Source organism: Ambystoma mexicanum, chromosome 13 (assembly GCF_040938575.1).
Source record: "Ambystoma mexicanum isolate Mex_15411 chromosome 13, UKY_AmexF1_1, whole genome shotgun sequence".
Lineage (NCBI taxonomy): Eukaryota > Metazoa > Chordata > Amphibia > Caudata > Ambystomatidae > Ambystoma > Ambystoma mexicanum.
The window spans coordinates 381,393,026-381,418,683 of NC_090938.1; the positions used below are offsets into that span (position 1 = coordinate 381,393,026).

At 43.5% G+C, this 25,658-nt stretch overlaps 1 protein-coding gene across 2 annotated transcripts in view; it reads right to left on the bottom strand.

Moving 5' to 3' along the window:
• The window catches only part of CARMIL3 (capping protein regulator and myosin 1 linker 3), a 2,002,476-nt gene that overhangs the window by 1,220,593 nt on the left and 756,225 nt on the right, over positions 1-25,658 (bottom strand). For both annotated transcript variants that reach the window (XM_069633925.1, XM_069633924.1), the window contains exon 19: positions 5,202-5,298. In XM_069633925.1, coding sequence (XP_069490026.1) covers positions 5,202-5,298 — 97 coding nt within the window. The remainder of the gene's footprint in view (positions 1-5,201; positions 5,299-25,658) is intronic.

The following is a 25,658-nucleotide window of genomic DNA, read 5'->3' on the forward strand; positions in this document are numbered from 1 at the left end:
TGCAAAGGCACAATGAGGCAGGGATGCAGGATCATACACGAGGGCACAATGAACACATAAAACATTGATGCGCTCCTCCTAAAAGTCAATCCACGACGTGTGCATTACACATTTCAAATTTAGATGCAGATTGTAGTAATTTGTGCCGCGCCACGTGCGCTCTGCACAAAATAGTCAGGCTTACCCCAGCTGTTCAGGGGGTGGTGGAGAAAGCATGCAGTTTACATCTTAGAGAACCATGAGCTCTCATTTCTATTACCCTCACGAGGAATTGGTTTATCAGGGCAGCTTGAACATTTGTTGCCAGAGGGGGTTAGAGCAGACTATCTCTACATCCTACAAGTCCACCTGAAGAAGACATATATGCTGAGAAGAATTTGCAACTCTTTGAACAAAAATGTCTAACAGGAAAGCACTCATCTCTTCTCTTTGAAGATTACTCAATGACAGGGTCTTTGACAATATGGCCTGACCAAACAGAATCATCCTAATTTTGTTTTTATGAAGAAAAAAAAGACCAAATGGAGCAGGATGGAATATTGTGATCTGCGTAGAAGTTATAGATCCTCTACTGTAATGTCTTTGGGTTGAATGTTCAACAATTTTAAAAAGGAACCTGTTGTCCTTTGCCTTTTCAATATCCTTCTATGCGTTACATAGACTTTGCTGAACACAACAGGCCTCAACTTCACTTTGTAGCGAACCAAATGGCATGCACAAGCCACAGTGATGTGACTACAGGATAAAACCTTGGTAGGAGTTTGTCACAATGACTCAAAAACATATGATGTGGGATAAGAATGTATCATGACTTCCAGGTGTTAAGCTTTACCATCAAACAGCCATTCAATGAGGCCATTATCATCTACGCAATTTTAAAGGTCCAGGACCAATTACAAGTATACTATCACCAGTCTCTACAATAAATTGCACATCTAAAAAAACTGCATTACTGCTTTCTGCTCTTTTCCTCCTAAGAAAGACAACAGGCAACTAGCCATTTTGAGGATAAAGATTATCAGCATTGCATCACTATAAACATTCTCAAAATATAACCATATGCATTGATATTATTTATATTTTATGTTCGGAACATTGCAAATTCAAAGAATATATTTCCATTTCTGTGAAAGAGATGAAATGCACGTGAGACAACAGCAGATCACAGCAATGCTGCCTGAGGAAAACAAATGAAAACACAGAAGGGTCAATGATGAGCCTTTTGTGCAATCACCGGCCACAAACAGGCGCAAGTTGTTAAGGATTCCAATCGTGCATCACACACCAAACCAGGACTCTTGCCCTTGGCCTAGGATGTAGCACACAAATAAAATACTTTTTCTTTATTTTCTAGAATTTGGATTGAGCTGGCAGCCAACCCGTCTCACACCCCCTTTTTACAAATACCCCGGGTCACAATGGACCATGAACCAGGCCGGTGGGTGGAAATACAAAATGTATTTATTTTAAATTCAAAGAAAATCACACCATTTTAATATTGGGCAGCAATCACCAATGGGGTGATAATTACAATGTACAATGATCAAACACCCTTGGTTGACCTTCTACTATAACATTTTCAAAGCACAGATGAATGGGAGCACTTTAACTGTTCGGGTAGATAGCACCCAAGTTAAGATTTCCCCCTGCAATGCTCCCTCAAACACCTATTAATTGATTTTTTTAGTGGATAGAAAGGAGCAGCACGGATTCAAGGATACTAGGCAGTGAACAGAATTAAAATCTGACCTTCCCCCACGAAATGAGAGGCAAAATACCTTTGCAATTGCATAAATGGCACTCAGGACTACAAAATATTTAATTTAATGTGTGGTTGAATAAATGAGGTAAATATGCGTTATAACAGTATCTGGGATGTAAGAATACTAGCAACTACAAGGCAAGGTATCAACAAAGGGCATACAGTTAAAAAATGAACTTGGAAATAAGAACACAGTGCAGCCAAATCACATGTTGGAAAATTGCATTTTCTTCTTTTTACAGGCTTAAAGGTCAAAACGGTTTGAAAAACGGGTGAAATAGACACAACCGGAATGCGGTTTTTAGGCTAGATGATAGCTGCACATCACAGGGATAATATGAAAGTGAAAGAGTGACTAGCTGAATAACTGGATGAGATTGTCAATGTGAAAGGAAATTTGGTTTTAAAAATAAAAGCAGTTAACAGAGAGAATCGGTTTAAAAAGGAAAGGACAAGTTTTACAGAAACTATATTTTAATGACTAGAAAAGAGAGATGCCGCCTGCGACACAGGTTACTTTGCTAGTAGGAATTAATTTGTTTAATCATAAATAGGACTAAGGACTTACACAAGACAGAAATGAGTCGAAGAATTGTGCTAACACTAGAAAATCAAGGAACAGAATACACAGAGGATTCAGACTATCTTAAACAAGTTATAAGGGTATGGACGGGATTACTTAGAAGGTGGAACCAAGACAAGGTATCAAATTGGGGTATATACTATGTGTTGCTATGGGATGGGGCGATACTCGCAATCAGCGCTGGAGTTTGGGATTTGGGACAGCCAACCAGATTTCTGGACTCAAAGGATCTGGTTATGGCACCACGGCGGGGCTCTCCTAGCAGAAAACAGCTGGGCCTGTCTGGTCACAGCACAGCGGCATGCAGGTAGTCGGGCCAAAAAGCCAGACTGGTCACAGGATACTCTCAAAAAGGGTACCACAGCTTTCTCCCCTTTCTCCCTGAGTTAGTGGGATTATAGGGTTTAGTTCTGAAGGGTGGATCTGCTTGGATAGGATCAGCTATGCTCTGGCCTGGCAGGGTAATCTGGAATCTTGCAGGATAAATACGAAGTGTTTGGATACGCAGGAGCTGGAACATTCAGAAGAGTGTGTGCGTGTCTCTGTGAGCTTCCCTCTTTTATAAGGCGGGTGACATCACAGGATTTACCATGGGGGCATGCTTTGGCTGGACATGCCTCTAAACAACTGGATCGGTCAGGGTTTATTTTTTCCGTCTTCCTGTTAGCCAGTTGGACTTTAGAGACATGACATCAGTTTTATGGTGTGGGTTTACTATGTCCAGGCCCTCCCATAGCTAATTTTGCCAAAAATCAGTTTTGACATAAATTGCACATTTTTACAGTTGTGGCGCTTTCATAAATCATATAAGCAAATTGCATATTCCACACAGAGCATAATATTCCCACTCCCAAGTTTGTAGGACTTTGTTTCGCCCTTCTAATAATCTTTCACCATTTCCAGTGGAAAATATTTAACTAAAATTCTATATACATGTATACCTATTATCACAAGGCATATTAGTATTGAGTGGCACCATATACACTTTCCTCAGAATATACAATTTTCTGCCATTTCCGTCCCCAACGTGCTAGTGAAAGCAACCACATCTTAATTTAATGCCACAAAAATTGCATTTAAACTGTAAAATTTTCACATTACTGCGTTGTCCGGTTGTAGAAATAACAGTCTTAAAGTTTATTAATTAAAATAGTCTTTTGAGCCAGATGGACTGGCCTTTGTCTTTCAAATATGGTAATTTCTTTGCAGGCCACAACCAAATGTCAGTTTAGCCCATTGCTGCTTGGAGTTCGTCTTTGAAGCTCTCCAGTTCAATTTGAGGGCTGGGGCAACTTGAAATTTCACACTTAAGTGTCCCAGAAATCTATTGCACCAGGCCAAAGCCCTGCCACAAAGTCTGACGAGCATCTGAGATGCTTCCTCTTGGTCCATTCATAGTTTTCAAGGGGCAGGTCCCTTTGGGGGAAGGCAAATCCTGTTCCCAGAAAGCAAATGTCCTTTGAAGCCAGGGCAGGAAACCTGTTCTGTGGCCTCAGCACAGTAAATGCACTTTACTTTTTTTCTGAATCAGAAGCAAGTCTGTTCAAATAAAACATCCCATATATGTTTTCAAACAAAGCCCCCTTACATTTCTAGGCAAGGACAGGGCCTAATTCAACAATTTACTTTTAAACAGACATTTTCTTATTTGCAAAAAGCAGCCATTTTTACACGTGGTGAATTTTCCTTTTGCTGTCACTTCCAATGCGGTTTTCTCTTCCATCTACATTCTAAACATTATTTGCAGCCCTAGTTAATTTCTCTTACACATCAGTCTATTCAAGGCAAAGGTCCACTGACACTAACATAAGCACAGAGCAATAGGGCTTCTTGTTGAAGAGTTTAGCTGTGATATTTTGCTGCAAAGTAAAGCATTTTTCGTACGGCTGGGAGTAAAGTTCTTGGTGATATTCAATGAAAGATGTCCCTTTTTGTTGGAGCACAACCTGAATATGGCTGGGCCTCGCTGGGTCCCAGTGGAACAGAACTGTGCATGGTTGAACAGATGAAAGAGCGTCAGAGCGCCATCATTTTAATGCTAAATATTTCCTTTTTCAATGGGAGATTTTGAGCTAGCAGCAAAGCAGAGCTGCTTTTCAATTCTCTTCTGTGGTGCACATAAGGAAACACACTGGCAGCCTTTCTTGGTGTGTTCCCTGTTCCATCTTGCCCAATAGATGCTTGGCAAAGACAGTGCAGCCATCATTTTTGTAGCTGCAAAACACAGTCTGGATGCAAGGGAATGGCGCTCTGCAGAGCCAGTGCAGCCATGTTGCTGGTAATTGCTGATGGGCAGATTGGTTATGAAGGGGAATTCTGCCGATTGGGTAAATGTACCCCACAAAGTGAATGCTCTTGTTTCCAGGCATTTCTATGCACATCCGATGCATGAACATTGGATGCACATTAGAATGGCCAGAATAGACGCTCTCACCTGAGGATTTGTGAAATTGCAGATAGGGGTATGTGTACATCTATAAGGTGCACATCTTAATGCTCATGGATAAAAGAGCACATAATTTGTTTCCGGAAGTAAAGGGATATGCCAGTGCATCCCTACACTTGCATAGGAACATTTTTTGAGATGTTTTGGCCAAACAAAATAAGTTTACCGTCACCTTTTCTGCAGAGTTGAAATTATGAGGAATAAACAAAAGGTTTCTCATTAATTTCTGGCTCCTGGTCCATCCAATATTTTAAAATGTCCAACATACTGTCCCAACCTACAATGTGGTATGCAAATACTGCATGATTTCACAATACCACATGACTAGTCCCTTTGATCGAATAAGGAAGGCAAAGTGAAGGAATGGGGGGGAGTAGGTAACGAGCAAGGCTGCAGAGCCCATCACTCACCTTGATTTCACATTGAAGTTTTTGCCCAGGAAAAGATGCTTCAAACATTTATTCTTCCCAAGAGCAGGCACCAGCGTGATCATGTCGGAGTCAAATCCTGGCAGAAGAAAGGTGAGGGAATGAAGAAGATATTGGCACAGAATTAATAGACAGCAGGCTGCGTATCCAGAACATTTATTTTTACTTTGAAATTAGAAGTATCTCAAAGGTGTGAGTTATTCCACTCATACAGTGCATGATAAAGCCATGTTCATCGCTCCAGGGTCAGTGCCAATTCCAGCAAAATCTAGCCCACTGTTGGGGAAGGAAATGAACCTGTGTTACCTTCCTAGTGTAGAACAAATGAGCGGGCTAGCTGCAAACAGACAGGTCATTAAAAAACATGGGTCAGTTACAGATCACATGCCCTATGAATGTTCTCAAGTATTCCCTAACTCGGCACAGAATATCAAATATTATTGCCACAGCAACTACACAGAAATTCCAAACCCTTTTTAAGTAAAATCTGTCACAATCTGTCATAATGGACAGACGATAAACAAGGCCTCTGGTGGCCTACTAAGCCTTAACCAGAGAAGATACGCATGTTTTAAGTCCTGAATGTGTCTATTTGGCCTAAGACTATGTACAACATACAATAAGTAATCTATACAAAAACAAAGGTCCGATAAAAATATGCATACATAAAACGAGTTTCTTCACAAAATAAATAATTCTATTGACTACTATCAAAGGGAACATTTTCTTCTGGCCCAACTGGTCAGTGCTATGAGGTAAGTAGCTCGATCAGGTTTGACAGGCTATGAGCTTCAAAAGATGTGCATATGTGCATTCCTTGAGAATACAGACAGTGGGGAGTCCCGATCCTCCTTATGCACCAAAATACCAGGTAAACTAATGTTACTCTATGTTATTAGGGTTTATATGGAACAACTTCTGCCATGTTCATGGTCTTTTAACTCATTTTAATTCCAAAGCAGCCATGCTACACTTTTCTAGCTTACAAACTATAGGGCAGGACCAACTCCTGATTCATCACAACTGGATGTCTGGTCAAAACATACAAAGGAGGTGGATGGTGAGGCTTCATAAGAATGTTAAGTTGAGTTTCATAGCCTAGTTTGTCAGAGTTTGTAAATTGGCTAACAAAATATTTTGGATAGGCGTAAGGTTGTTTCGCTGTCCCTTGGTCGTCTCCCCTACTTGCTGGGATACACACACCAATTGGTCTTGCAGGCCTACTTAATATGGCTACGCAGTAAATTCCATGTTTCCTGGCATCAAGTTGTGGCTAGGGAAGACCTAGTCCAAACCACAGAAAACATACTGGACTTCTTTACGTACATATTATGGGATGACAAACAAATGGATGACCTGGTCTACACAGGGACAAAAGTGGCCCCTTAGAAACATTAGAAGTGACCCGAGTCTCTCAGTATTGATGTTTGAATGAATGACCTCCTTCATGGTTCAGCTGTTGGAAATGGAATTTAAAAATGCAGTGCAATGCACATTACACAGATGATGATGGGCTCTTAGATAACATAAATATGTTTAGCATTATCGCATTACAAGAGACATGGATTGTCAAAGATTGCGAACTAGATGGACGTAGTCATTTTACATGCAATGCCACGCAAGGTCCTAGAGGACGACCCAAGGGAGGTCTCATGATCTCGATTAAACAGCCATGGAGTGGAATAAAACACAAAGAATCCACAAGTATGGTATTAATAGTAACAGTATCTTGTACCCCCTTGGCCAATCATACTATGGTAATAGTCAACATATACAATCCACCTGGTGGGAAATATAATAAAGAGAATATAACTACAATCTCTAAAATTCTGGAAGAATTTAGCAATAAGGTCCCAATCATGATAGTTGGTGACCTAAACACAAAACTTAATTGGGAATCTGAGATCATTACTGAACAAAGTAAATCTGAGCCCTTTGTTAAACAAAATAAATCCAGAGAAAGTAAAGCCTGGATATCTTTATTTAATAAATACCATTTGACTGTGCTAAATGGGAATACTCCTGGAGACTCCATGAAAAATGTGACTCGGGTCTGTGGGAAAAGTATGAGTACTCTCGATCGTATGATTGGGAATCGAAGTGCCCAGGAGCTGGTATGCGACATGGCTGTCGGATGTAGAGAGGAAAGTGATCATCTGCCTCTATACCTGCTATTAAGGGAGAAAGTAAAAAATAGAAATATATATCAGTTAAATGGTGACATTGGAATAAATACAGCAGGAAATCGTATAAAATGGAACCCAACTAATATTCAAAAAGGCAACGAAGTGGCCATCCAACTCCTGGGCACTTTTATACTAAATCATGAACATGTACCTATGGATTCGGAGAGGGAGATTCTAGATGATTTTGAGAAAATAACCGATGAAATTAAAGCTAAAGTCATGGTTAAGCGTAAACATAGGTCACTAAACAAAAAATGGAATTTGACCCATCGTAAAAAATTTGATAACGATATCCATTTAAGAAAAAAATTGCTAAAATCAAATATTCGAGTATGTAGTAATGAGAATGAAATTGGTGGAATTGAAAAGATACGCAACCCTATAAGAGGTGGCAAAAATCCCATCTGAAAAAGAAACAGGATGAGATTTGGCTTACCCTGGCAAATGCAGCAAAAAAATAAAAATGATCGGGAAATGTGGGACATTATTAATGATAAAAAAGAAAAAACCCTTCCGGTTAACTGTATTGCTGAGAGCGGTTGGATTGCACATGTCAAAATAACACTGGGTAATGAGACAGATGAGGTACCAAGCTATAACAAAGATGTGATGAGCTGGAAGGGAACATATTCTGTAGCTTCTCTGACACTATTGATAAAATATCTGCCCAACTCTAGGGCCGCAGGGCCTGACAGAACATGTAATGCTCTTTTGAATCAATCCCCAGAACGATGGGCCAAGGTCCTATATATCCTGTATCAGTGGATTGGAAAATTTGGAAAGGTCCCAGAGTCTTGGAAAAAGAGCATCATCCTTCCAATTTATAAAAAAGGCGCATATAAAGATACGGCAAACTATAGAATGTTAGCCATGCTAGACATCCCTGCTAAAATCTTTGCGAAAATACTATTAATTGAGCTAAATCAATGGATCTCCAACTGGGCGATCCTACCACCGAACCAATCTGGATTTAGAGCAAAGTCCTCCACTTCGCATAATCTAACTATATTAGTTAGCTCAGTGTAATACTAATGGGAGACACGTAGACTGCCTGTCTACGTTGCATATATAGATTTTTCAGCAGCCTTTGGTACAGTCTCTCAAGCTAAATTATGGGCCAAACTGGAACAATGGGGAATCCCGTATGCCTTGCTCTACATGATACAATTATTATATCAGGATACCTCTATAAGACTGCGTCTGGATCTTGAAGGGAAGTTGTCAGCAGATATACCCACAACATGCGGTGTTAAGCAAGGTTGCACCTTAGCAGCAACGCTTTTCAATCTATATCTGGCTGATTTCCTAAGAGAAGTAACACAAGGCCAAACAAATTACATTAAATTGGGATTAGTGAAGCTTGGATGGCGGGGCTACGCCGATGATCTCCTGTTGTTAGATTATACCCCAAAAACGACTCCAAGTAAAACTAAATGAACTTGAAAGATTCAATAAAGCGAATGAATTAGTTATTAATATTGATAAAACTAAAATTATGAAGTTCACATTCAACAGTGAGAAGACCAATAAAAATCCAATATGGCAGATAGATAAGAGAAGTATCGAAGTTGTAAGTGAATATAAATACCTAGGTATTATCATTGATAATGAACTCAAATGAAAAAACATTGGTTTGAAACTAAAAGAAAGTGTATGATTGCTACTATGGCTTTAAGTAAATTTATCGGTTGCCAGGAAAATGTATCCATAAGTACTGTGCCGAAACTTTATTCTGCAAAAATTGTTTCTATTATGGTTTATGGTGCAGAAATATGGGGATGCTATTTTAAAAATGAGCTAGAGAAAATTGAAGCAAAGGTTTTAAAAATGTTATTGAGGATGCCTAAAAATGTGTCATATGACTATATACTTCTAGAATGTGAAGTAAACAGTGTCTACAGTCGTATTCAAGTAATGACTGCCATGTTATATACTAAATTGTCAAGACTTAATAATGATACTTTTGTTGTGAAGTTAATGGCGCAATTCAGAGATGGAGAGAATAATATTAACTTTTTTTTTACATTATATAAATGGAGAGAGGTATATCAGAAATTGACATATTATGATACTTTTAGTTGGTTATTAATGAGTACTCCACAGATAAAAAACAAATTGAAAAAAAACATAAATGAATCAGATCATGAACAAAGGGTTGTCAATTTGGCGACTAAAGCAAATAGTGGGTATTTTCTTGAGAATTTAATAACAAGAAAGTGCAAACCTTTTTACCAAAATGCGTACCCAGATAATAATACGATTAGATGGTATCTGAAGTTTAAGTTTAATGTATGCAATGTAATGACTATACTTGGATCTAAAACTGGCATCCCAAAAAATCTTAGATACTGTAGATTGTGTGGGATAAATACATTAGAAACTCCCTACCATATAGTATGTGAGTGTGAAAGTTTGACCTGGTTGCGTCATCTCCATCTTTTGAAATATAACAATAAGTATGACTGTGGCAAAGACTACTCAGTGGACATAATACAAATTTAATATTTTATTTGATGACATTTTCTGTGATGATTTTAGATATTTTAACTGAGCTATCAAATGGAATGTATATGTTTTAGAATGAAATGTATCAAAATATGATGTGATGATCTTATATGGCTATATGCAAAACATTTTTAAGCATATTAAATAAATAAAATGCAGTGGCAATAATTAGCCCTTTAATAATATCAGGTCTCCCTTCCCTCAGGTCACAGGAAACGGTGCAAACGAAAGAAACTGCAAGATTTGGCTTAACCACATCATAGTATCTTTGTAGAAAATTACCATTTGTATTTTATAAATGTTTCAGGTTAAAGTTTATACACAACATTTCTACCTCAGGTTTGTCACAATGCAGGTAGTCTTGTCTTAGACAGCAGATGATAGTGTCTGGCTTTGTCTCAGTTACTTCAAAATGAAGGTTACATGCTTCTTATTTTATTTAGATTATTAACATGCTCCTTATTGTGAACTTTCATTATGTGTTATAATTCCTTAATGTTTCATTGCAGATAAAACTGAAGAGCTCTGGATGGAGGGTTTTGAATGTATCATAACCACTGGCAATCCTCTGGGCAACCCACAAGATCATCATTTTTCAGCCTGCGAGTCCACTACAGAGGGATAAAGACCATGTGCAAATCACTGTTGGTAGCATACCAAAATAAGAAGCCCAGCCCAAACAGTGGGGTCATGTCCCTTCAGCAAGAGACCACAAGCAACCCTAGACACATTTCACAATCATTGGGCATCATCACAAAAGTGTAATGTAGCTTGAGGAACGGCATGCATGGGACGCACATCTGGGCATACACATCTCACTTAGGGTGACAAATGCAAAACTCAAGAGTGATGGTTGGATGGATGGATTTGATTAAATCAAAACCACTGGCAATGCTCCAAGAGAATCCTCAAACTGTGGTTTTTCAGTCTGCCATGACATTACAAAACAGGGACACACAACATGCAAATCAGTCTTGATCCCATTCCAAATACTTGGCTGCGCTCAATGTTACCTACTGAAAGTGAGAGGCATGTGTGAGAAACCAAAGGGTGTCTCACCTATCAGTCCCCTGGGATCTCTCAGGTGGCCAGAGCACGGCCATCGCCTTTGGAGTGTGATCCCTGGGGGTGGACCAATGTGTGGGCGGATCACCTGGGTGAGGGGTTTTCATGGAGTGGGGGTGAGCTTGCTGATGGCCAGATGCTATATTCCCCCTTTCTTGTACATCTAACCCATCCTATTGTTTAGGATTCTCCGATGTCCCATCTCCCTCCACGCTCCTTTCTGCACAAACACTGGGCCTTGGAAGAGGGTGACAGAGTAACAAGACTAACTTGTATACTTTCTTACTGGACATGTCCCACTAATCGGGTCAGGAAAAGTCAGGCACTTCACTTTAAGTGCTTACACCTGATACCAATTAGCTCTCCTCACACAGATAAAAGGTAGAACCTAGAGACACACTCTGAGCAAGGTGTAACGCGAGTAACAGCAGAACTTCTGGGACGAAGAAGAACCTACTGGAGCAGAGCAACGGACTAAGGGACGAGAGCAGCGAGTCGAGAACCCCAGGAGTTCCCTAAAGGAGGTTGTTGCCTTCAAAAGGCAGCGAAAGACACGTGGAGAAGGCCAAATCCCAAAGCAGTAGGCTGCATTGTGTTTCAAAAACGCCAGCGACCCTCCTGGGTGAACGGCAGAGTTGGGGAGGCGAGGGCAAGCCTGTGGTACTAACCTTGACTTGTGTGAATTGGAAACTGTAAAGACAAGGAAGAAATGCACACAGCCGGTGGATTGGCAAGCGACCTAAGAGACCGGTGTGTGTTAGGGAAAGATTGAAGTTGTAACATTATATTGCAAGTGAAGGCTGCATGCGTGTGGATGAGTAGCGAAGAAAGGCAGACCTGTGAATGAACTTTGAAGTAAGGACAGCTGTGAAATCAATGATACAGAGTAACGTAGTGGTCCAACGAAAGGAAGTAGCCCACTCGAAAGTCTCTGTGAAAGGTTCATTGTTTGCAGCGATAAAGTGAATGAACTGTAAAAGCAAAGTGATCAAAATTAACCCTGAAACCAGGGGAGGGTAACAAAGCTGAACGTTGAACTTTGAGTTGAAGTGGTCCTGTGGAGGTCTGTAACGAAAGCCATGTACATTCGAAAGTCTTCGACATCCAAAAACGGTCTGAGCCTGACTGAGGGAGACCCGAAGTGTAATACGTTTGTGTAAGGGAGCCCCCTGCAAGTATTGAAGAACGTTTGTTATGAAAGTTCTGAGCCCGACAGAATAGTCCCAATTTGTTTTGAAAGCCTGACAGAGGGGGACCAATGCAAACCTTTGCTGAAACATTATTTGGAAGACTGGAAAGTGAGAACTTCAACGTGAAAGGCCAGGTGGGCCTTGATCCACATCATGAACTGTTTTGTTTTGAAAACCAGAGCCAGAGTGTGTCAACCTGCCTACGGTGACCACCTTAATCCTGTGCTGTCCAACGTGGGGAGGGGAGCTGATTCAGCCACATTTATTTTTTCTATTTGAAAACAGATTTTCCTTTACATACATATCTCCTTTATACACGTTTTGTACAAGAGATAGGGCAGGCATTAGGTTATGTTAGGATTGACCATTTTGATTTGACAGACTTCACTAGGACCGTTTTATCTATTATTTGATGGTTGAGACTACTCCCATCCTAATTAAAGGCAGAATAGGAGTTTTTCCAAACCCAGAAACATTAATAAAGGTTTTAGAAATGGTACCGTTTGTGTCAGTTTCATACTTGTGATACCATGCCTCCCCTACACATGGTTAAGTTTGCAACATCCCTACTCCATGCTGCTGCATTTGTGATATTGTTAGATTGCAGAGTTTGCACTTCGTTTCAGTTTTGTACCAGCATCAGTGCAAGAACAAGTGTTGAAATGAGTGAGTTTATGTAAATATGTCTATTTACCAAACGTTCTTAGTGTTCTTGTAGGGTTGATTTCATTCGCCTCTAGAAAACTGATCTCTGAAAGTGCAAAGAGCATCCTTTTCTCTTCATTTCAACAGCGTTCCTGGCAAGGATAGAATTTTCCATTCCAGACATTTTACTTTCCCCATCACATTCAATGATTTCTTCTTTTAAAGATAATAGGTTTTCCCTTCCATTTTCATAAAAGAGGAGTTCTTGCACAGGTTCAATTCCATAGACATGCATAGCGTTTGTTTCCTTGTACAATATTTTTGCTGTAATAACAATGTATTCGCAAACCAATGTCTGCTTCTATCAAGGCAGTCAGCATACACTTTAGAAAAAAAGTGCTTCTTTCAAAATCTTTTTTACTCCTGCTGTACAAACTAGCGTCAAGGCTCTGAAACTACGCTACACGTGACAAGTGGGTAAGGTGCATTTAAAACCAAAACTACACTCTAAATAAATGAAAGGAATATGTCAAAATGTGGCATAATTGCACTTGATAGTCCTCTTTATTCTACATTATATTTTTTTATTCAACTCTATCTTAGATTTTGTACTAGGACGAGTTAACTGGTTGCAGTACTGATTCTTTGGGGGTCTTCTCCTCCCGTTCTCCCCATTACCTTCCTGATGGTAGAAGAATGTTGAGGGACCCTTGTTCGATGCACAGAAAGCCAGCGTCTATCCTGCTTTCGGCATCTCTAGCCCCATGGTTTTCTGTTTCTTCACGGTAACACAGTTATTCAGTGTTCAACCATTCCAACTGTGGGTTCCTGTTGTCAGTGGTATCAGCAACGTTGTCTGGACACTTGTCCCACCAAGGATTCCTTTCCCTGGTCTGGCCACTACCTTCAGAAGGGCTCTGGCCCTCTGATTTTCTGTGGCTCTCTGCTTGCTCTAACTTCGGCGTAATGCTTTTCAAAGCTGTGTGAGTTAGAAACTTGCAGCCTCCAGCGTCTCTCTCTGGTTCTCTGACCGTGGCTTGGGGAACTCCCCAACTGGTGTATGGTTCTCTCTCTTCCTCTCTTTCTCTCTCTCTGGTTTGAGTCACGCAGCTCAGGACTTTTCCCAGCTGACATGAGTATGGTGTTCTCTCTCTGTCTACCTCTGGCTCGTCTCTCAATGGAGTTATGTTCACCCACCGCTTTGCGTATTGGCTCTTGGATTTTAAAGTGATATGCCCTTTTTCTTTTGGATAATGATATCCGTTATGATTCTCCTCATCCCAGTACGGATGCCCCATACATTCTGGCATTATGGCTTTCTCGTCCAGGTATAGGTAATTCACAGTTCGTAGTATTATGGTTTCCTCGTCACAGTATGGATACTTCCCAGGATTTATTATTGTGGCTTCTTCGTCCCAGTCATTCTAGGTAATTTATGGAATCTGGTGTTCTGAAGCATCTCATGTAGGGCAAAGTATGTACCTCCTGAGGGAGTTGCTCACAGGAACGGGATTTCTCGTCCCCAAAGGGGGAGTCTCTCCCGGTGAGGTCCACACTTGCCTCTACCCCGAGGGAGGGTATTGCAGAGCAGGCTGACCTCCCTAGCCTCACAGGAAGGGGCTCCCCTTGGGGAAAAGTGACAACTTCCCTTGATTCATCACAGAATCCATTAAGATGCATGGCCAGTGCTTAATTTTTGGGAGTATTTACCAGGGCCCAGCCCTGGCACTTATTTCTGAGCTCCGGAACTTATTGTCTCAGACTCAGTTTGATTATGATGTGGTGTTTTGGCTACTTTATTATTGTAACTGTCAGTCACATCATAAACACCTATAGAATCATAGCAAACTGTACATAATGATAGTGTTTAAAGACACACTTAAACATTTGTCTCATGTCAAGACACAACAACTATGATATTTTATGTATATGTTGATTGTTATTTGTAAACCAACATGCTGTCGTGACCGAGTACAACCGTCAACCACAATAAGCAGGTGGGAGTTGCAGCTTTAACCCCATATATGTTGATAGCATGGAGAACAGCCGTGGGTGGTGGCAACAGTGGGTGGGGAGCTGCCCTCCTGGCGTATCATGATCATGTTCGAAAATATTTGAGCCCTGGCACTTAATGTTTTTACAAATTAAGCATTGGAAATGGCAGATAGCCAGGCCTGTATGTGGAAGTGTTCAGCATTGCTGGACAGTAGCAGAAATTCCGACTTTGCTTGCTTCATTTTGAGGTGGACACTGGATGTTTGTGTCTGGATAAGTGCAAAGCAGGCCTTGAACGGGTGGATGTTTTCGATGAACAATCTTTATATGTAGAGTTGTTTATCGCCTGTTTATTGATGAATGCTGTGGCTGAAGAGGATGGTTCCCATCAGCTCCATGGATGAGGTAGAAGATAATAGGTGAGAGGATGGTTCCCCCTTTGCCTGCAGAGGTGGTGGGCAGAGGTGGTTGTGTAGAAGCGTCTACATGGACACACTGATGGCTGTATTCTAGGTAGGAGAACAAGCACAGGATGTTCTCTCCCATACCTATATGGCTGTGCAGTGTGTTGATGAGTGCTTCATGGTGTACTGTGTTAAATTATGGCGAGAGATTGAGGAGTACCAAACGGCATGGTGCCTGTCATCGAGGATGGGAAGTGCATCATCTACTACTTAGAAGAACTAGTTACTCTTACCTTGTAACGTTCTTTCGATGGGATGTTCCTCCGACGTATTCCTTATCTTAGATAGAAATCCTTCAGCTTTGCTGGCCTCGGAAAATTTTTTCGCCAGAGGGCGCTGCGCGTCGATGATCGCCGAGTCGATGACCCTCGACGGCCTCCGTGCCGACGTCGACGTCATCCTGCCTATAAAGGCCGCGCGCAGCGTCCGTTGCTCAGTTCCGTTTTGTAGTCCCCAGTAATGTTTTTGGATTAGACTAATCACCTTGAAGGAGCATAGGCTGCAAACCCACAGGAAGTCATACTGCGGGGATGGATGGGAGGGTCGATAAGGAATACGTCGGAGGAACATCCCATCGAAAGAACGTTACAAGGTAAGAGTAACTAGTTCTTCGAAGGGATTGTGTCCTCCGACGTATTCCTTATCTTAGATAGACTCCCATAGCAGTGGTATTGTGACTGGAGGCGGGAGTAATAAAAGTTATGTTACCCTTCCAGAATGGACAGAGTGTAACACAGCCTTGCCGAATCTAGTTTCTTGACTAGAGGAGGAATCCAGGCTATAGAATTTGGTAAATGTATGTGCGGACGACCATGTGGCAGCCGCACATATATCTCGAATTGGCACCCCTCTTTGAAGGGCTGAGGATGTTGCGATACCCCTGGTAGAATGAGCCCTTAGATTTTGAGGAGGCTCCTTTCCTGCCAATTTGTAGCACTCCAGAATGGCTAAAATAATCCATCTGGAGATGGTTTGTTTTGTTATTGGAAGGCCCAACTTATGTCCTGCATAACCTACAAAGAGTTGGTCTGCTTGTCTGATCTTAGCCAATCTGCTGATATAGAAGCTCAAGGCTCGCTTAGGGTCCAGCCTGTGCAGTCTCTCTTCCTCCTTCCCCGGATGAGGAGGAGGGTAGAAAGAAGGTAATATAATCTTCTGAGTGATGTGAAACTCCGAGACTACCTTCGGGAGGAAGTTAGGCTTCACCTGAAGAACAACTTTGTCCTTGTAAAAGATTGTATGTGGAGGTTTACACGATAAGGCTTGCAACTCGCTAACCCTTCTAGCAGATGTCAATGCTATTAGCAAAACAGTTTTGAGGGTGAGAAGCTTCAATGAACAAGAGTGTAGTGGTTCAAAAGGGGCACCCTTTAGGAAGTTTAAAATTAGGTTTAAATCCCATAAGGGAACTTGAAAAGGTTTCGGGGGATAAACATTAGTTAATCCTTTTAGGTATTGTATTACCAATGGAATTTTGAAGTATGAAGGCTCCTCTGCAGTGCGCTTAAAGATTGATAGCGCTGCGAGATAGCCCTTAATTGTGCCAACCTGTAGGCCTGAATTAGCCAGGTAAAGTAAGAATGACAACACCATAGGTGTACCACAAGAAAAGGGTTCAATATTCTTTTCTCTGCACCAGCTGCAAAATTTGTTCCAACGGCAGCGGTATAGAGTTTTAGTTGCCGGCCTTCTGGCCGAAAGCAACACCTCCATAACATCATCCGGAAGGTCCCAATCCTTGTACCTCAACCTTTCAGACACCAAGCGTGAAGGTTGAGGGTCTTGATGGCTGGATGGAGAACCTGACCTTCCTTCTGCGAGAGAAGATCCTCTCTGTATGGCAGTCGAATTGGAGGGCAGATGGACATGTCTAGAAGGTCCGGGTACCACGTTCTCCTGGCCCAATCCGGGGCAATTAGGATCATGGTCTTCCGAAACCTTCTCAACCTCCTGATCATTTGAGGAATGACAGGGACCGGAGGGAACGCGTACAGAAGTGGGAACTCCCAGTCCACTACGAACGCATCTCCTAGAGCTCCTCTCGGGGGAAATTCCCTTGAGCAAAATCTGTCGCACTTCCTGTTGATACTGGTGGCGAACAGATCCACTTGAGGGGTTCCCCAAAGGGCGAAGATCTCTTGAAGGACTTCCTGAGCTATCTCCCACTCGTGAGAGACTGTGCTCTGCCTGCTCAGAGCGTCCGCTGTCAAGTTCTTCTCTCCGGCTAGGTGAATTGCCGATAGAGAGATTCCTTCCTGAATTGCCCAAAACCAGAGCTGCATCGCCTCTCTGCACAGTGGTAGTGAGCCTACGCCTCCTCTTTTGTTGAGGTAGTGCATGGCCACTGTATTGTCCGTCATTATTAGGACGTTTCTTCCCCGTACAGACGGCAGAAAAGCCTTCAGCGCTAGTCTGATGGCTCTCAGCTCCAACAGGTTGATATGTAGTTTGGACTCCGATGGAGACCAACGACCGCTGATGGTCAAGTCGTTGGCGTGAGCTCCCCACCCCGTGAGTGAGGCATCCGTGACTACTGTTATCTCCGGCCATGGTTGCCAAAACATTTCTCCTTTCAGGATGTTCTCCCGACAGGCCCACCACTGAAGGTCTCGGGCTACTTTGACCGGGATCCGAAGGAGATCTGTCATCCTTCCTGAGAACTGTGACCACTGAGTTCTCAGTGCCCACTGGAGGGATCTCATTCTCAGGCGAGCCTCCGGCACGAGGAATATGCAGGATGCCATGAGGCCTAGCAACCTCAGAAAGTCGTAGGCTGGGAGATATTGGGCATTCTGAAATCTGATGACCATCTGCAGAATATCTCGAGCCCTCACCTCTGGTGGCAAGGCTTTTCCCAGGGAAGTGTCCAGGACTGCTCCAATGAATTGGAGTCTCTGTGATGGTATCATCTGTGACTTCTTTAAATTGAGGGAGAAGCCCAGCTTGTGAAGGAAGTGGCAAACATAATCTAGTTGTCTCTGAGCCTGTTCCGAAGATACAGCTCTGATCAACCAATCGTCTAGGTAAGGGTAGACATGAATCCCTTCCCTCCTTAGACTTGCAGCCACAACCGACATTAGCTTGGTAAAGACCCTCGGGGCGGAGGTTAGCCCAAATGGCAGAACTCGAAATTGATAATGAGAGCTGCCAATTGCGAACCTCAGGTATCTCCTGTGCCTGGGATGGATCGGCACATGGAAATAAGCGTCCTGGAGGTCTAGAGATACCAACCAGTCCTGAAGCTGGAGGGCCTGAAGGATCTGAGAGAGAGTCACCATCTTGAACTTGTCCTTTCGGAGGAATTTGTTCAATTCCCGTAAGTCTAAGATGGGTCTCAGTCCTCCGTCCTTCTTCGGTATTATGAAGTAGGGGGAGTACCAACCCTTGTTCCTTTCCGCTACAGGTACCAGTTCTATGGCACCTTTCTCTAGCAGGTCTAAAACCTCCTGCAAGAGGAGCGGATCTGGAAGCTTCAAAGGGTTGTTCCCCGGTGGATGACTCTGAGGGATATGTAGGAAGGGCAGGCAGTAACCTTGGGCCACTGTCTCCAGAGCCCAAGCATCTGACGTAATAGCCTGCCATTCCGTCAGATGGTGAGTTAACCTGCCCCCTACTGGTGTTCTGTGAGGGGAGACCTCAGAGTGGTTTTGAAGCGGCTGATGCAGTTGCCGAAGGTAAAGTGGCTCCTGCTCCTGCGGGTGCGGCTTTCTTTCCCCTACCCCGTCCACCACGGGTAAATCTTCCTTGGCCTCTTTGAGCCGGTCGTCCCCTGCCCCTTCCATATGAGGAATAGTAACGAAAGGACCGTCCTCTCCACGATGATCCCGAAGGACGAAAGGTATTCTGACGGATAGCAGCTCCCAATGACTTGGCTGCTGCCTTGGACGTTTGCAGTTTCTCCAAACTGTCATCCGCCTTCTTTCCAAAGAGGGTAGAACCGTCAAAGGGCATATTCAAAAGCCTGGTCTGCACGTCAGAGGCAAAACCAGACTTCCTCAACCACGCATGCCTGCGGATTGTGGTACTTGCCGCCATGGCCCTGCTGATACTGTCAGCAGAATCTAGGCCAGTTTGTAGGGTCTCGCACATCGCATCTTTACCATCCCTGATGATGTTTAAAAATGCGTCCCTTTCCTCTCCTTCTTGGAGGCAGTCAGCCGCTGATGAAGCGCACTCCCAAAGGGTGTGGCTGAACCTAGCGAGCGTACAGGTCGCGTTAATAGACTTTAACGCCATGCTACAGGCAGAAAAAACCTTCTTAGCCATGGCATCATACTTTTTGTCATCCCTATCCTGCGGAGCAGTGGGGTATGCAGATGTGCTGCCTGATGAGGTTGCAGCCTGTACAACCAAGCTCTCAGGAGTAGGGTGTTTTGACAAATATTCAGGGTCAGAACTAGCCACCCTGTATTTTGTTGACAGTTTTTTATTTACTGCCGGGATAATTTCTGGCGTTTCCCAGTTTGTCAAAATCCTTCTCTGTAGAGCAGAGTGAAATGGAACCACAGGATCCTCCTGTGGGCCCTTGTCCAGTATGTCAGTGAGGTCATCCTGCTGAAAGGCAGGAGAAGGTGCAGACCAACCCATAAATTCTATGATTCTAGACATCAGAGCTCTATATGGAGTCTCCGCATGTTCTCCTGGGTCTGGTTTGATAAATTCTGCTTCAGGAGAAGTGTCCAAGCCACTAGCTTCCTGAAGTGCATCCTGAAGATTTTTTAATCTTCCTTCCTCAGAGGCGAAAGTCTCTGGCTCTGGTGATGTGGTCCTCTGTAAATCAATATCTTGGTCTGAATCCTCCCTTTCCTCAAAAATCGAGGTTAAAGGGGGATACATTGGTTTTTGGAATGGTATAAACCCCATTTCCAATGCAGAAGGAGCCATCATCACAGGCCTTGAAAACGTCGATGTCGTCGACACCGACGTGAAAGTACTCGAAGGCGCCGTGAAAAGCGTCGAGAAATGTGTACTAGGCCTCGAAGAACTCGAAAGGATCGGAGTCCTGCTCGAGAACGACGTCGACGTTCTCGGCGTCGAGTCGGAGGTCTTTTGTCTAACCGTTGGCTGTGGAGTAGCCGTGGTTATTTCCTTCACCGGCGTCGATATCGGCGTCGACGTCGGCGTCGACTCGATCGACTGATGCGCCGATGAATCCTTCGACAACGGCGTCGATGGCGCCGACCTCTGTTTCGAAGGAGTTTTCGACGATGGCGTCGATGATGCTTTATCTCCCGATGGCTCGAGGCGCTTTCGGGTTGACTTTTCCGCCGGGTACTGCGACTCGCGGCGTTTAGATTTTTTGGGTTTTTTACCCGGGGTATCACCCTCAGCTGTCTTCGAGGGGGACGAGGCCGCTTTCTCGAAGACGCTTAGCATCTTTTTCCTGAATTCCTCCCACTCAGCTTGCGAGCTGCGTTTTGTGGGGCAATGAACTCTCTCAGGAGAACTCGACGAAGATGACGAAGGGGATCTCCTACGTCTCTTCTTCGAGTGTCTCGATGTCGACGAGTGGTGGGAGCCACTTCGTGATCTAGATCGAGAGTGTTTTTTATGGTGAGGAGACGAACGTCTCGACTCTACCGAAGAAGCTTTCGAGGAAGTTAAAGTTGACCTACCTCTCTCGAGCTTCCCCCTACGCTCCTTCAAGGCTTTCGCCGTCATGGAAAGGCATTCCTCACACTCCGAACTCTGGTGCGTGATTCCCAGACACCACAAACAGACCCTGTGAGGGTCCGTCAACGACATTTTCTTCCCGCAGTCTCGGCACTTTTTGAAACCGGACCGAGGGGTCGTCGGGTCGGAGGAGGATGCCATCGATATCGAGGTAAATAGTAGTTATTATATACGTTATCTTGACGAGAACTGAGCAACGGTGTTCCGAGGCACAACGAAGCGCGGAAAAACGGAACTGAGCAACGGACGCTGCGCGCGGCCTTTATAGGCAGGATGACGTCGACGTCGGCACGGAGGCCGTCGAGGGTCATCGACTCGGCGATCATCGACGCGCAGCGCCCTCTGGCGAAAAAATTTTCCGAGGCCAGCAAAGCTGAAGGATTTCTATCTAAGATAAGGAATACGTCGGAGGACACAATCCCTTCGAATGTGGCTGTCTTTGTGCTGCATCTGGCTCTGAAGCCTGACTGATAGATCTGTAGGAAGCTGATGGCATCGAGGTGTGCTTGAAATTGGGCAGCTATGGCTCTTGCAAGGATTCTGTCAAGGAAAGGAAGGCGTGTGATGTGCAGTAGATGCTGAAGTCACCATGTTCTATTGTTGACTTAAATAGGAGGAGAATTTGTCTGGTTTTGAGTGAGGGGTGTGTTCATTGCCAGGAAGGGGTGGAGTGCTTCTGTGAGAAATGCCTAGAGGATGGAGCCTAGCAAGTTGACATCTGAGTAGCAAGGTGCATTGAGTGATGTTATGGTCTTTGTCAGGTCTTCCCTGGAGAACTTTTCGAAGGTAGTCTGCATCATTCTGTTGTGCACTGGGATGAGCATAGCGTTGTCTGTATTAATGTTATTCATAATTTGGCGTTTTTTTATGATCTTGTCAATTAAGAAGTTGGAGATAGCTGTGGATTTTCTCAATGCAGTGTGATATAGGACATACAGGGTGGGAGTTAATGCACTATTTAGAGTGCCCTGAAAAGAGCCTTGCTTTGATTGTGTTCTGATAGCACGATGCTTTTGCTGTGGGGATCATTTGTCTGCACGGTATCCACATGTCTTTTAGTGGAATTCGGTGAGGTGGGGTTTTGGACTTTTGCTAGGATTTCTCTTGCTTTCAGATACCGTTTTCTCCTGACAAAGCAGAAGATTGCATTAGCTGCAGCTTCAGCTTTAGTTTTTACTTACATGACATGAGTGACACAGTGACAGCAAGATAAACAAAGAGGAGTGAAAGGGTGACTTCAGGATATGCAAAGAATGTAAGCTTTACTACTTTAACTCACCTAAAAAGATGTGCTTTTATACCAGAACCTGCGTTTGCTTGCCCCAAAACAAACCCCATTCATCTGCAAACTTATCTGATTGAATTATGTTCTTAGACTGCATTTACTATGCCATGATGAAAGGTATTGCTGTATTGTGTCAGCATAACTGAATCATATGCGGACAGCCAACCATAAAAGTGTTATTAAACTATGTATTTGTTGAGCATCATTTGTACCACTTTTCAAGACATACTTATAATTACAGCAAGGTGGACCGCTTGCATGTTAAGGGTGCCAACCGGTGTGTTGCAAGTTTGAATACCTAGCAGGCCTGACTCAGCCCTTCATACTACCGAGCTGCTGCTAACCCTAAATTGAGTTTTCATAAAGGGCTAGAACTCAGAAACTTTAAGCATTCCAATTTCTTCCAAAACTGTCACTGTCAAAGAGGTCACATGCAGACATGTGACCCAGGAAGGCTGCATAGAGGAGTGTTGCCTGCCCCTCCTTGCCCTTCCGTACATTTCTCCAATAGGCGAGCTAGGATAAATATGTGGCTGATCATGTTAGAACTAAGTGTCACAGGTGGCCTCAAGAACACATCAACTCTCGAAGACCGTTAAAGGGATTTCATTGTTTCTCTGGTCAAGGGGCTCTCTAAGGGCCATCCTTCTATCTCGCCTTAAAGAAAGCGTTCCCCTCCCTAAGCCAGGCGTACCTCAATCCCAGGATGGTCACAAGAGATTGGTAACCCATACTAAAATCTATCACCTAAAGGCAGAACACATTATCTAATTCTCTCTCAGGGAATGATCTAGGTGGTCCCTGCTATAAAATCCCCAAGATAACTTATATTATGGATTGTGTGTCTTTCAGAAATCCAGGCTCAACTTGATCTTACCCTTACATGCCCGACTATACTTCTCCCTGAGACTAGCCATCACTATCTTGCCCCCTCTTCCTCCAGCCACTATCTCGCAGTCTTGTCTATCTCTCCCTGACACTCCCTTTACTGCCCCTGCCACTCTCTACGGCCTGCCTCCACTCTCCGATCTTGCTCCCTACTAATGTTTCTCTCCCCTCTATACTACCCCTACTACTCTCCACACCACTGCTCCCCTCTACAGCGCCACTCCCATCTCCACAACACTACTACTATTACTATTATCCTCTTCACACTACCACCACCTCTCCACACTAGTACTCTCCTCTCCACATGAATGCTACTCCACCAACACCCTCTTCTTCAGTCACCCTCCTTTCACTCCCCTTGTCAGCTTTCTTTCACTCTCTACTCTCCCCCTACTACTCTTACTCACACACCTTTCTGCACACTCAAACAAACCTCAAATGAGCACTCCTTCAGCAATTCTCCTCCACACTCCACTGCTCTGTCCTTCCTCCGTCTGGTCTCTTGGTACTCCTCCTCCTCCCTTGACCTCATCCGAACAACCCACACCTTCCTGTTTCCTGCCCTTCCTTTTATCCTTACCTTTCCCCCACCATTGGTTAAGTTCCTATGCAGGTTCGGCAGGCCAACTGATGACTAACCTTTTCCCTGTGGAGGAATTACAATTGTGCAAACATTCAAAAAGGGTTATTACCCCCCTTTTTTCATCTGCGGGATCACCAGTCTCCTACAATGGCAGCCCACAATAGTTAATGTTCCGGTTCATGTGAGTGTCTTGCAGCAGTGTATGGATGCCTGCTTGGTGAAGGTGCCACTCTGTGATTTCTGTATAGGTGAGCGCAAGTAAAGCTCCATTTGAGAGCCACCTTGTGCTCTGTGCCCTGGCTCGCGCTGGTGTTGTGCTAACCCAGATCATTGTCTTTGGGTCGATGCTTTTGCCTGGCGCGCTCTGACTCGCTGGGAGGTTCCCACTGAGGCTGTTTGTGTAGTGGCTTGCATTGTTCAGGCTGATGCGTGGCTTGTTCTACCTACCGTTTGCTTGCTTGTTCTCTCTGTGTGCTGGCTGGAAGTTCTATTACAGCTGCTGCAGGTATAGTTTATACAGGACAAAGAAAGGAATACTGTCCAGAATGGGGCTTTGCAGGCATGGGGTGATAGATAATGGTAATGTGGTCATGCACCCAGGCACTGGGGGAAGGGGTAGGGAAAGGAGCACTCCCAACTCCTACACCCCACTGTGAGAGATTGGAAATGAGAGGCGGACGCACAGTGGTAGTGTTTTCAACATCAGACATCATTATTAAAATAAAAGGGTTGGATAAAAGCCTACCTGTCCCTATCCTAAAGAGAATTTCCCTACATAGGAAACTAAAACCAAAGATCAGTCTGTGTTTCATTTGTATAGCGCTTGGGATGGATGTAGAACCCTGATGATGTAAGAGAGAATGTTATGGTGTGAGTGAGAGAATGATTGTAGTAAAGGTTCTAGTCTCAGGCAGTTGATAGCCCCTGCCTGGGTGATCGGAGCCAGTGGTTCTTACAGTGTCATCTTATTGTTACTTAATATGACTGGAATAAAGTAACCGAGGATACTGCATTATTTCCGTTTCGTAGTCAAAATGATATACACTCGCCTTGTGTCCAGAACATCACTCTGGCCGTCACACTAAAAGTGAACAACTAAGAGTGTAAGGAAAGTGTCTCTGATGTAAGTTCAGTAAAAAGTGTTAAAAAAACAAATAGATGAATCAAGGTAAATAATCCTTGGATCCAGAGGGGGTGCCCTTCCCCTGGATGTCTCAGGTAGGATGGCAAAAGTATCTCTTTCAATCAACCACTTCCTAAGGATGGTAAACATGTCTCTTTCAAACAATAGTTTCTTACACAGATCCTCCTGGTATACTACCCTGTCAGGAAGCCTTTAGTAGGTTTATCAGATCCCCTGGTATACTCTCCTAGCAAGTATCTGTCCACAATGTCTTACTCCTCTATGTATTTAAAAAATAATCACCTAGTATACTCCTCTGCTAGGAATCCCTTTCTGGGGCCTCTAGATCCCCTGGTATGCTTCTCTGCCAGATATCTTCTCCCCAAGTACTCACTGCCTGATGCGCCTCTTTCAGCAGGGCTTTTTTTTAATGTTCTCACTGTCTTTTAGCATAGCCCAGTTGTATTCCCTTACGGTCTATACTTTCTTGGCTTACAGTATTACTTGTTCCAAATTTCCTCACATTAATATATGGAGACTTGTTCAAGTACCACCTTTCAATTTCTTCAGTCGTATTCATCTGCATTGATAACCCTTACTCCAACTTTCCCCATATTGATACCTCATATATGCAGACTTGTTCAAGTTTTGTCTTTTAACTCCTTCACTAGCATTCCTTGGCTTGTGGCAATACTTGTTCCAACTCTCCTCATATTGACATTTCATACATGAGGATTTATTAAATGAAATGATATTTTATTTATATCGCGCTCGTACACAAGTGTTTCAGAGTACGACCAGGCAAAGGGAGGGGGAACAGGGGAGAACAAAAACAAC